Source organism: Pleurodeles waltl, chromosome 11, assembly GCF_031143425.1.
Source record: "Pleurodeles waltl isolate 20211129_DDA chromosome 11, aPleWal1.hap1.20221129, whole genome shotgun sequence".
NCBI lineage: Eukaryota > Metazoa > Chordata > Amphibia > Caudata > Salamandridae > Pleurodeles > Pleurodeles waltl.
The window spans coordinates 176,739,376-176,752,158 of record NC_090450.1 but is presented as its reverse complement, the minus strand read 5'-3'; the positions used below and the strand labels follow the sequence as shown (position 1 = coordinate 176,752,158).

At 44.8% G+C, this 12,783-nt stretch overlaps 1 protein-coding gene across 2 annotated transcripts in view; it reads left to right on the top strand.

Moving 5' to 3' along the window:
- The window catches only part of HPS3 (HPS3 biogenesis of lysosomal organelles complex 2 subunit 1), a 219,599-nt gene that overhangs the window by 152,536 nt on the left and 54,280 nt on the right, over window positions 1-12,783 (top strand). For both annotated transcript variants that reach the window (XM_069213380.1, XM_069213381.1), the window contains exon 12: window positions 5,762-5,947. In XM_069213380.1, coding sequence (XP_069069481.1) covers window positions 5,762-5,947 — 186 coding nt within the window. The remainder of the gene's footprint in view (window positions 1-5,761; window positions 5,948-12,783) is intronic.

Here is a 12,783-nt window from a genome sequence, read left to right as displayed (position 1 = left end):
TCTTTACCTTTCTTTCTTCTTGGCTCTTCTCTTCTGCTCTTCTGCTCCTGACTCCTCGCTCCTCTTCTTCTTTACCTTTCTTTCTTCTTGGCTCTTCTCTCTTCTGCTCTTCTGCTCCTGACTCCTCGCTCCTCTTCTTCTTCACCTTTCTTTCTTCTTGGCTCTTCTCTCTTCTGCTCTTCTGCTCCTGACTCTTCTCTCTGTCCTTCCTTACTCCCCTCCACCTCTGTAACCCCCCCTCCCCTATCTTCCTGTCTTCCTTCCCTACTCCCCTCCACCTCTGTAACCCCCCCTCCCCTATCTTCCTATCTTTCTTCCCTACTTCCCTCCACCTTTAACCCCCTCCCCTATCTTTTCTCCCCTCTACCTGACCCCCCCACCCTCTGCTTTCCCGCCGCCACCTCCTGCTCGCCCCGCCCCCCCTGCTCCCATTCTTCGCCCCACTCTCGCCCCCCCCCAGCTGACCCCTCCCTCTTATGGCGGCGCGCCAAAGGCAAGCCCGTCTGCGCCCGTCCGCGCCTGGACCGCGCCCAGCGCCACGACCCCTGGCCCCCAGCACTCCCAAACCCTGCAGCACCGCTACGACCCCATCACCCTCCACACCCTCAACCCGGGGTGCTCCAGCACCTGCTTCCAAGCCAACCCGAAACGTACCCACGGACCCCTCGTATGTCACACCTGCAAACTCACCTTCCACCACGAAACCACCACGCCCGCCAGCCCACGTGCCAACAACCACCTCAAATGCATCCTGATCAACGCACGCTCCGTACACAAGCACGCCGTTGAACTTTGGGACCTCCTGGACTCCACCGCACCAGACGTCGCCTTCATCACTGAGACCTGGATGAACGCCTCCTCGGCCCCCGACATTGCCATCGCCATCCCCGACGGCTACAAGATTTCCAGGAAAGACCGCACCAACCAAGTAGAGGGAGGAATCGCCATCGTCTTCAAGGACTCCATCAACGTCACCACCTCCACCGAAGACACCCCCCTCACCGCCGAACACCTGCACTTCCAGATCCACACTGACCTCAGGACCACCCTCAGAGGAACTCTCATCTACCGACCCCCTGGACCACGCGCCCTCTTCAGCGACTCTATCACTGACTTCATCTCCCTGCACGCCCTTGCCTCGCCGGACTACATCCTCCTCGGTGACCTCAACTTCCACCTGGAACAGAACAACGACCCCAACACCACCGCCCTGCTCGACAACCTCGCCAACCTCGGTCTCAAGCAACTGGTGAACACTCCTACCCACATCGCCGAACACACGCTCGACCCCATCTTCTCCGCCAGCAACCACGTATCCTTCAGCCACTCCTCCGCTATACACTGGACGGACCACAGATGTGTCCACTTCACCTTCCGACGCGAGACTCGCCACCTCCGCACACAACCCATCCCACGCCGACAGTGGAACAAAATCCCCGCGGAACAGCATCTCTCCACTCTCAGCGACAACCAACCCACCTTCTCCACCGACCCCAACGTCGCAGCCCTCAGCCTCACGCACTGGATCACCAACTGCGCAGACAACCTCGCTCCCCTCAGATGCCTCCGAAGACAGACCAACACCAAAAAACCTCTCTGGTTCACTGATGCTCTCAAGGAATAAAAAAAAACCTGCCGCACCCTCAAGAAAGCCTGGCGCAAGGACCACACCGCAGATAACATGACTGCCCTCAAGAACGCTACCCGCGAACACCACCAACTGATCCGCGCCGCCAAAAGAAATTCCTTCACAGACAGACTGGACAAAAACAGTCAGAACAGCAGAGAACTCTTCAACATTGTCAAAGAACTCTCCAACATTGTCAAAGAACTCTCCAACCCTAACGCCAACGCCATCACGCCCTCACAAGACCTCTGCAACTCCCTCGCCACCTTCTTCCATCGTAAGATCACCGACCTACACGACAGCTTTGGACACCAAACCCAGCCAACCACCACAGAATCTACAACCCCAGCCATCACCCTCAACGCCTGGACTCACATCAACACGGAAGAGACCAAAGCCACCATGAACTCCATCCACTCCGGTGCCCCCTCGGACCACTGCACACACTTTATCTTCAACAAAGCCGACGACATCATCGCCCCGCATCTCCAGACCATCATCAACAGCTCTTTTTCTTCTGCCACCTTCCCCGAGAGCTGGAAACACGCTGAAGTCAACGCCCTACTGAAGAAACCTACGGCGGACCCAAGCGACCTGAAGAACTTCCGCCCCATCTTGCTCCTCCCCTTCCCTGCCAAAGTCATAGAGAAGACCGTCAACAAGCAACTTACCAACTTCCTTAAAGACAACAACCTACTCGACCCCTCTCAGTCCGGATTCCGATCCAATCACAGCACAGAAACCGCCCTCATCTCAGTCACAGACCACATCAGAACCCTGATGGACAACGGAGAAAGTCGCCCTCATCCTCCTCGACCTCTCGGCTGCCTTCGACACCGTCTGCCACCGCACCCTAATAACCCGCCTCCGCTCCACCGGGATCCAAGGACAGGCCCTGGACTGGGTCACCTCCTTCCTCTCCAACCGCTCCCAAAGAGTCTACTTCCCACCTTTCCGCTCAGACCCCACCGAGATCATCTGCGGCGTCCCACAAGGCTCCTCGCTCAGCCCATCTCTCTTCAATGTCTATATGAGCCCCCTCGCCGACATCGTACGCAAACACAGCATCATCGTCACCTCCTATGCCGACGACACTCAGCTGATACTTTCCCTCACCAAGGACCCCACCAGCGCCAAGACCAACCTGCAAGATGGAATGAAAGACGTCGCAGATTGGATGAAACTCAGCCGTCTGAAACTGAACTCAGACAAAACGGAAGTCGTCATCCTCGGAAACACCCCGACCGCCTGGGACGACTCCTGGTGGCCCACGGCCCTTGGCACCGCACCAACCCCCTCAGACCACGCACACAACCTCGGTTTCATCCTGGACCCACTTCTCACCATGACCAAACAAGTCAACGCCGTATCATCCTCCTGCTTACTCACCCTCTGCATGCTCCGAAAGATCTTCCGTTGGATCCCCGCCGACACCAGAAAGAACGTGACCCATGCCCTCATCACGAGCCGCCTGGACTACGGCAACACCCTATACGCAGGTACCACCGCTAAACTCCAGAAACGTCTGCAACGAATTCAAAACGCTTCCGCCCGCCTCATCCTCAACATACCCTGCAACAGCCACATCTCCGCCCACCTGAGACACCTGCACTGGCTTCCCGTCAACAAAAGGATCACCTTCCGACTCCTCACCCACGCACACAAAGCCCTCCACAACAAGGGACCTGAATACCTCAACTGCCGCCTCAGTTTCTACACACCCACCCATCAACTTCGCTCCGCCAACCTCGCTCTCGCCGCCATCCCTCGCATCCGCCGCACCACGGCGGGTGGGAGGTCCTTCTCCTACCTGGCGGCCAAGACATGGAATTCCCTCCCCACCAACCTCAGGACCACCCAGGACCACTCTGCATTCCGGAGGCAACTCAAGACCTGGCTCTTCGAGCAGCAGTAACCCCATCCCCCTAGCGCCTTGAGACCCGCACGGGTGAGTAGCGCGCTTTATAAATGTTTATGATTATGATTAAATTCAACAGGTGTATATCCCTCTGTCTTCTCGTCCATTGCAGGAGTCTATACCCTATCATTCCCACTGGGCCAGTTTGGTCATGGCTTCCAGGAAGATCAGAGATGTTCAGGAGCCCAAATAAACTATCCTGGATGCTGCATCACCTCTGTGCAAGTGATGTGTGCTACTTCACACAAGTCACCTTCAGGCACTTCCTTCAGCTCTATGTTTTAAGTGGCGTAACTCCAAGGAACTCTTAAGATAGACACATTACTGTCAGACAGGTCTGATGAAACTTTGCATTTTGCTCTACGTAAAGGCATATCTTCTCTTTTCTTAGGCTATATTCTATCTAAAAAGGGCACCCTAGGGCTTCTATATTGTTCAAAGATAGGTCCAAGTCTTGGCGAAGTGGTGAATGCACCAACTTCCAAGATCTAGTCTCAGTCCAAGAGGACTCTTGCTGTGCAAAAGAGGTTCCTGAGAAATCCTCACCAATACAATATAAAGGCTGTAGAGGTCTAATGCTTATAGAAAACTGACTTCACTGGCAGGAACCCACAACCAGAAAAAAGACCTGCCATGTTCATATCAGTCTATCTATTTTTGTGTATAGTATCCACTGACACAGGAGACTTTTACAAAGTGCTAAAGGAACGGGAGATAAACAAATGAGAAATGGGGATCATCTAAGCAACAAACAGTTGTGTGCATTTATGTGATCGCTTACAGTCTTATTATGTGAGATCCACATGCCCAACCAAACATCTGACTTTTCAGACCTTTCCTGGGTTTCACCAGTGGTTCTTTAAGGCAAAAGTGTAGCGTTAGGGAGCTCCATGGGCTTCTTAATTAAAGAGAACGGGAATAATAAAATGCAAAAAACTAAAATGAGTAAGGGCTTGATTATGAGCGTGCCTGTAATTACCGATCCCTGTGCAAACTCTGATCAGAATTGAGAGTTATGCGATAATTATCCCTCCACTGCAGTTTTCCCCCGACAGAATTTGCCAGGGAAAACGTTGCTAAATATTTTGTGGGAAACTGCCTGGAAAATTGGCAAAACATGCAGATTTTGGTGTGATGAATCTTGCATCCAAATATTACGCCTCAGATCAAGGGCAGAAAATCATAGTCGCAGGCACTTACTGCACTTTGTATCTCCCTCATTCTGATGTAATAATCTTCAACAGGTGTAAAAAAAATATCCTCCACGTTTCTCACAACTTGTAATCAGTTTCCATAATGGAAATAAAACTCAGAATTGAGAGTAATGACATCTCATTATAGGCAAAGCATGTAATTTTTGAGTTACCAAAATGATGAGTGAGTTATCACATTTTGTATTTTGTACCACAATCTGCATGTAGTCTCCAGGTTACAGTTTTGAATCTTGGTAGGTTTAATTCAGCTCTTTGTGTATTTTGGACATATAAATTGGATAACAGTAATTTTTTACAGCACATCTTCAGAACAGAATAAGGGCTATGTGAAAAAAATAAGTTATGTATTTGTAACTGAAATATGCGAATCTGACCTAGAAAAAAGGAGAATAGGTGATTGTGCTGTTTCACAAACGCAACAGTTTGGAGGGTTGAAGTAAAGTGTTCATTCAAATTATTGATACATTAATTTGGCGACAACCTGTATTTAATCACATAGATTTTCTAGAGGGTGGAGTTACTTGGTTTGAGTCTTAGAGAACACAGTACCTGACTTAATTTTTTCATTAGATTTAGAAATGAAAGTTTGATGTACAGCTTCAGTTGTCCCAATTCCTTGTGGAGCAGGCTAACGTGTACCTTGATACCAGAGACTGAGAGCTAAGGACCGATGACCTTTCCTAAACACAAAGAAACTAATGTGACATGATCCTGTTTTCCGAAGCACCTTGTTCATTTAAATATTTCTAAATCTGCATGCAAGCATTTGAAAATATATTTAAAAATGGATGATGCTGATTAGAATATTATTTTGTGCTGTTTTCGTCGTCCGTTCAGGATCCGAAGCTCATGTACTGCCAAGATATGGTTCTAAAATAACTTGAAAATTGAATAACAGAATTTAACTACAAAGATTTAGCACAGGGCCTTTTTGTCCTATATTGTTACCACTGATTGTATTTAATCAATAACCAAATTGAACATGGTTGTATCTTTCCCTAGATGATGCTGGTGTGTGGGTTTTTAGATGAACCGCGATTACTAATCCAACGAAAGAAGGAACAGATTCACCCAACTCAGTTGTCAATCACACTGAAGGAGTTTCGGCCAGGTGTGCTGGTTGCATCAATGGTGGCTTTACATGAACACAGCAAATTAAATCTACCCGAAGCACAACTATTTTTCAGGGTATGTCTGTAAACATGTGGTAGCTTGAGATTTCCTTTTGTATTTTGACGCAATCTGGTTAACTCTGGTGATATTTGACAGTTTATTGCAGGTGGAGATTTGTGTTCCTCACACAGTGAGCCTAACAAAATTAATGAACAATTACAAAACTTTACTATTAATCTGCTAAAGCTGGCAGCATATGTTTATACATAATACGTAACATTACATGTGTGTTAATCTGCAGTTGCACACCTTGGAGTTTAGAGTAACATAATATACCCCTAGTTGAGTGGCTGAGTTGTCACCAGTTTCATTAGCATACTGGTGTAGAAAAACGTGTTTGACAGTTAGTCATATTCAATGCTGCATTGTAAATGCTAAAAGGAGACACACAACATAGTTTTGGGGTATATAAAACACGTGTCCCTTGATTTTATAAAAACTATCCTGTAAGCAATATTTCACGTTTGATACCTGTTGCTTTATTTTTCCATTCTGCTGTTTTTTTCTTCACTTTGCCACTTTGCAGCATGTTTGTTGTTAATGTCTTCTTTGAGCATGTAATTCTGCAGTGTAAATGCCTGTTTAACATCAGTGAAATCGTAATGGAGTGAATGTTAACACATCCCCCACATTAAGGCTGTGATTTATCTGATTGAGAAAGACGCCAATCTGTGGCATTACAAAACATTCCCTTAGAAAATACAGCCTCTGTGAAGAAGCCACTTCAGAGAAATGTAATTGCACAATAATGCCTTTACAGAGAAATCACTGCAAAGAAACGTCAATTGAATTAATGTTATTACAAAGACATTATTTCCTTCAACTTCTGCTAAACGTATTTAACCTAAAAATTAACTGCTAACTGAAAGTGCATACTGTTTTTTTTATTTCTTATTGAGCAGCATGTATGCAAAAGCATAAACTCAAAGAACGGTCAAAACATGAGAAGTGGAAATAAAGGGTTTTTCTGTGCTAAATACATTAATCAAGAGTCTCCACCAGGATTTTAAGGTAGGGTCAGTTCATTCCCAAACAATTCAGTAGCCTGACTAAATCCATTAACCTATTAGTGATGTAACCTGGAACATTAATGAATGCCAAGATTCTCAAATAAAGTGTCTCAGTGCTTAGTTTAAAGCATTGACCCTCCAATACAGTCATCTTCAATCTTAAAACCCCATTGATTCCTTACAGCAGTCCTGAGTAGTTGGAAAAAAGAAGACAAAGACATAATACATGTATCACATTGTAAATAGAGTTTGAAACTCGCAGTTGTCAACCCGAGTATAATAACGTAAAGGTGCACTGTATTTGCTCCCCATACAATAATATACCACTGGTCAGTTTACTTAGGGAATAGCAACCAAATTAGATGGCTCGAATGTAGCTCAAACAGCTGAAAATCCTGAAAGAGATCCCACCCGACGTGCATAAGCTTCCTCAAATACTTGCATCATTTTCATTTTGGCAGGCCAATGCGCATTGCTTGGACTCTTTCTGCCATTTTGTACAATCTTACTATGAGCAGCCAATATGCCAATGTACACTAGATATTGCAGACTTTCATGCATATGTCTAAGACTAAGAGATAAACCAAATAACCCTAACTTAGTCTCCAGCGCTATCGGAAATTGACCACACTCACTAATTTCTTGGAAAATTGTGTTCCAGAAATCATAAAGTATTAGACATGTGTAGAAAGTGTAGGGCCAGTCTCCTACCACATTGGACTAGCAATGAAAACATTGGGCTGAAATGGAATCTGCTATCTTATGCATATAATGAGAAGTATAATACACCAGCCAACTGCACATAAAAACCATCCTTTGGAAGTTTACCACGCATAGCGCTGTATTCCCAATTTCCCAAAAATATAACCACTCCACTGGAGTTATCTTACATCTGGTTGTATTCAGAATCCTATCCAGGAATCCAGGGACTAAGTTAGAATCGTATTATTACGTAGTGCCCGATACCAGTTACTGAGGTCTGTTAATTTGTTCTTAAAAAATTATACCTGTGACCGCATTAGTCTCTTTGTTCGTCTCCTTGTAGTTCATATTAAAAAGCTACTTATTTTCTTTTAGCTGAATTGCAGTGGATGCGTGACTCCCTCAAAATATAGGACAACTTCTTCACATCTTAAATGCCTTTCACCCACAAAGACATAGTCCAGCCTTAGAAACCCCTTAGATTTTCAGATCTCCAGAATAGTTTTGGACAAATCAAGACCGGACAATCTACAATCTTGAATTGGGGTGAAGGAGTCACATTGCGGAATCTGCCATATATCATAAAATGTCTTAATGCAGTACTGTAATGTTTGAAGAGTTATATCATGTTTTTTTGGAAAGCTTGGCTGATCATAAGAAACACTGTAAATCAATTGACGATTCGTTAACCATTTATGTTATTAGAAAATCATCAAACGCACCAGCTTCAAAAGACATACAAATTACATCGTCGAGCAGGGCACCACGATAAGAAGTCTGACAATGGGGCAAGGACAGGCCGCCCTGGGCCTTATCTAGTTGAAGAACCACCAGCTTAACGCTTCAGCATGTGTTGTTCCACAAAACAGCTGAGCTAACTCTTTGAAATATGATACTTTAGTCGTGATGGGTAGACTGACCAACAGAAATATTATTAATGTAAGAATTGTCATTTTGATTTGGGCGACCCGACCAGTGAGTGATAGAGGAAGGGAGGCCCATCTATACAATAAACCTTTCACCCTAAAAAAAAAAAAAATTTGCTTGATAATTCAGCTGAAATAATTGTGAGTAGTTATAAGTTGCTTAAATACCCAGATACTTGATAGGCCATTGTGGTATATGTATATCCTGCAACCCACTGGGGAGATTCGCGAGGGAAGAATTGAATAACAAGATTTCTGTTTGCCTGATTAACCTTATATCCACCCCCACCCTGGTATATTCCTTAGTTCTGTTCAGAAGCCTTAGAATGTTAACCTGATAAGCTTTTCAGTACAATATGATGTCATTCGCAAATATCTTCATTTTTTGCTTTCATTGTAGTGGAGGGACAATCAGTTGATCTTCCTGTATTTTCAACGCTAATGGTTCTATGAATAAGGTGAAAATTGTGGGGGACATTGGGCATCCCTGGTGGGTACCCCTGTTAACCCTCACCACACCTGCTTCCCTAGAGTTAACTATCACTTTGTCTTCGGCTCCTGGATAAAGATGCTTCAGCATATAAAGGAACTGGTCAGGAAAACCAAATTTTCTTAAGATGAAAAAAAGTGCTTCCCAATTGACCAAATTGAATGCTTTTTCCGCGTCCATCATTAAAATGGCATCCTTCTCTTGATTCTCTGAAAAATAGTCAATTGCTTAAATTAAAACATTTGTCTATTTGGTAAAATACACATTGATCTTTATGGATCACACTCTGCACCGACGGGTAATTTGTGATGCCCAATCGTTTGTAAATAACTTATAGTCTCCATTTAAAAGACTAATAGGCCTTTAGGAGTTTACATTTGTTGCTACATTATCTTTAAAAACGGTGTGTAATGCTATCTGTATTTAACCACTGGCTCCATCTGGATCACTGACTCCATTTTGTGCTTAGCTTAGCTGCAAACACCGTCACATTAGTGGCGCAGGTATTTTTTCAAGCACAGCTTGTGCAACGTGTTTTTGCTCTTTCTCACCAAGGACGGGCACATAACATTGGTGAGTAGTAATGATAAGTTGTAACAGGCGGATAATGTTTATGATAAAGCATCGAACAGCTCGGTCTTGGAAGTGCACCTTAGGATTTGGCCAGACTCTAAACGTGTTCTTTCAACACTGACCTGGTACGGCCAGCTTACCTGATGGGAGAGGGGTTTCTAGAATCTTCCTCTTAAAGTACATAAGGTAGTGGAAGCTTGACGGCTAGAAAGAAGGGGCTCATCTGAGAAGGGGTGTCTTGCTCAGAAAATAATCCCATTGCGGCGTTCTCCCTCTTTTTGGTTATCCTGGTTCCATGACCTGAAGTTGGCAGACAAAGGGATGATGTTGATGATGCCCTATGCTGATGCATTTTTAATTCTTATTTTTAGCTTTCCGTTGTACATGCATGAATATGTAGTCTATGTATAGATTGCATTTTCTCTGTTTCTGTGATCATTATTATTCTACTGTTGTGATCATTTTTAGAATTGCACATGTGTTGCTGCACTTGAAATAAAAGCTCAAGTTATTCTTTCTGTGTGTGAAACTTGGGAAGTGCCTTAATAAAGTCATTACTCAGAGTGGTGCATTCTTTGCATTCCTTTCACTGCATTTCTGCTCAATCAAGCAGAACACTGTGATTGGTTTGTTAAATGCTTTTGGGATATCTAAAACTCTATACTGAACTATAGAGTTCTATAGAACTCAGTAGGAATTCTAGCACTGCCACAAGCCTTTTCCTCAGAGCATTGGCGACTTCTTCAGTCTGGATTTTCTCTAGAACCTAGTCTTTCCTTTCCCTCATAATCTGAGGTAGAGTGAGAGTGTTGAAAAACTGCTCCAACTTGGATCGATTGACCACAGTATCTGTAGTGGCTTAAAGAAACCTTGGCTATTGCACTATTCTCCTCCACCTCTGCCCGAGTATCTGGATTTTGAATTCATCTTATTTCCTCTTTGCTCTTCCTAAGTTTTGTCGACCATGTAAGAAACATGCCAATATGCTGGCTTTCCTCATACATTTTTTGTTGGTAAGCTCGATGACCGTTAATCTCCTTAATCAAAAAGAAATCGCTGGGCTCCTGCTTAGCTGTTTCGAGTTGTTCCTTTCGCCACCCGCCCCCTTGCCATAAGCTAAACAAACATTGGTAGCATGTTCCAAGGCCACTTGCAACGAGTGAGCTCTGTTATGAAATTCTTTGCTATTATGAGATTGATATTACATGTCTCCAAAAAAACAGCCTGAAAAGCCCCCCATAAAACAGTCATTAGCTGAATTTTTATTAACCTCAAAAAAAGGCTTTTATAAAAACTCTTGTTTATCTAACCAAACCTGATCGGACATAAGTGAATTATCAAAGCGCCACCTGGGCCTTTCTCTTGGTGAGCTGTGTAGCTTCAGTTGGATGACCACTATTGACTGATCTGAAAAACCATTTGTCCTAATCTCAACAGCTCTCCCTTTAATCGCACTGGAAAACAAAAAGAAGTAAAGATGTGATGTTGCATTGAACTGATGGGAAAAGCACAAAAACTGCATGTGCTGCGGATGGTCTGAGTTACCTTCTCGACTTGACAGTCGATCAAGCTTGACAGATATATTGCCACCCCCTCACTGCTGCATCTGCTGATGCAAAGTATGCATGGGATATGTTTCTAGGTATAGATACCCATATAATGCTTTTCGTGAATAAAGATCACTTGTGTTTTAAATGAAAAAAGCCAATTAATCCTGGCTGCGCTCCCCACCTCCCCACAACAATACAAAAAAGGCCAAAGAAAAAAGTATATACAGAAAAGAAGAAAAACAACAAAACCTTTGGCTCAACCTAGCCTCTCCGTAGAGTACGTGGAAAAGTGCAAAATACAAGTGGCGGTAGGTAGAGCCTGATGGAATGAGCATTTACTACATTAATGTCTAAGCAAAGTGCCATACCTAAAACCAATGTTTTAAAGCTTAATTACCACCCCAGTTGTCCACTCTGGTAAAAGTCATGCCAGAAAGCTCCAAGTTTTGAACGTGATTCTAAAGGTGCTCTGTGCAAGATAGAAGAAAAAAGTGCAACATGTATAGCAGCTAACCGGTATTGCCTTAAGAAGAAACACAGACCGACCCACCCCCCCCCAACCAGCTAAGAACTAATATTTAGCAATAAAGGTATTTTGTGGAGGCAGCAGCGGGCCCACATGAGCCTTTGATAATGTTCTTTGGACCCCCCACCCCTTCAGTAGGACACTGGTGATTCAGTTTCCGGGTTTACCAGAATGCTGAGGATGCTGGGAGTACAATGGTTGGGTTATGCTGAGCTCAGCATTTCTTACCCTTGAAGCAGGGGCAAGGCCTGGATGGAAATAAGGTCGGCCACAGTAGAGCTCTTCATGGCTCTAGCTGCAGCTTCTTTACGACTCTGTTCACAGGCTGCTAGCTGACACAGAGGCCAACATTCCCAGTATATGAGCAGAAAGGTGCTGGTGAGGAGCAGGAAGGAAGCCAGGATCCCAGGTGGCTCTTCCTGGTGACTAAGGCACCCTGCTACAAGGGTCGTGGCAGGTGATTTAGTTATCACCCGGTGGATGGTCCCTGGATAGCGTGTTTCTCTCCCTCTCACCCTTGTATGACAGAACGTCCTTGTGACTTCACTGAGGGTATTGAGTTCCTCAGCTGACAGGCTGGGCCCCTGTAAAAGTTATACAATATTGGAAAGTGAGGATGGGGCAAACATGAAGCAGCAGCACTCTCAGGGAAGGGCCATCCTTGCTACAAGTACGCCGCTACATCAAAGACTGAACTAAATGGACAAAATTATTTTGCAGATTCCCGAGTTGTTTCAAGCAGTCAGACAAAGGCTACATGAATTTTAGGATTGCTCGCTTTTAGGGGCTAAAGAGATACGTAGTATCCAAAAGAAGTTGACAGACTCACAGAATATAATTTATGAGTTAGAAAATTATGCTCTACAATTTAACCTGCACTTTTGGGGGTGTCTGGGGTGGGGGGAAGGGGGCAGGGGAAGGGGTGCCAGAATGAGTAGAAGACAAGGGGAACCTCGTGGAGCCACAAAGGTACCCTTCAATTTGTGAAATCTTTGATTAAAACCTGTATTCTTGCGCACGCCCTGTCAGATCTTACTATTATAAGACCACATTGGGTCGCCGCTCAGCGTTTAC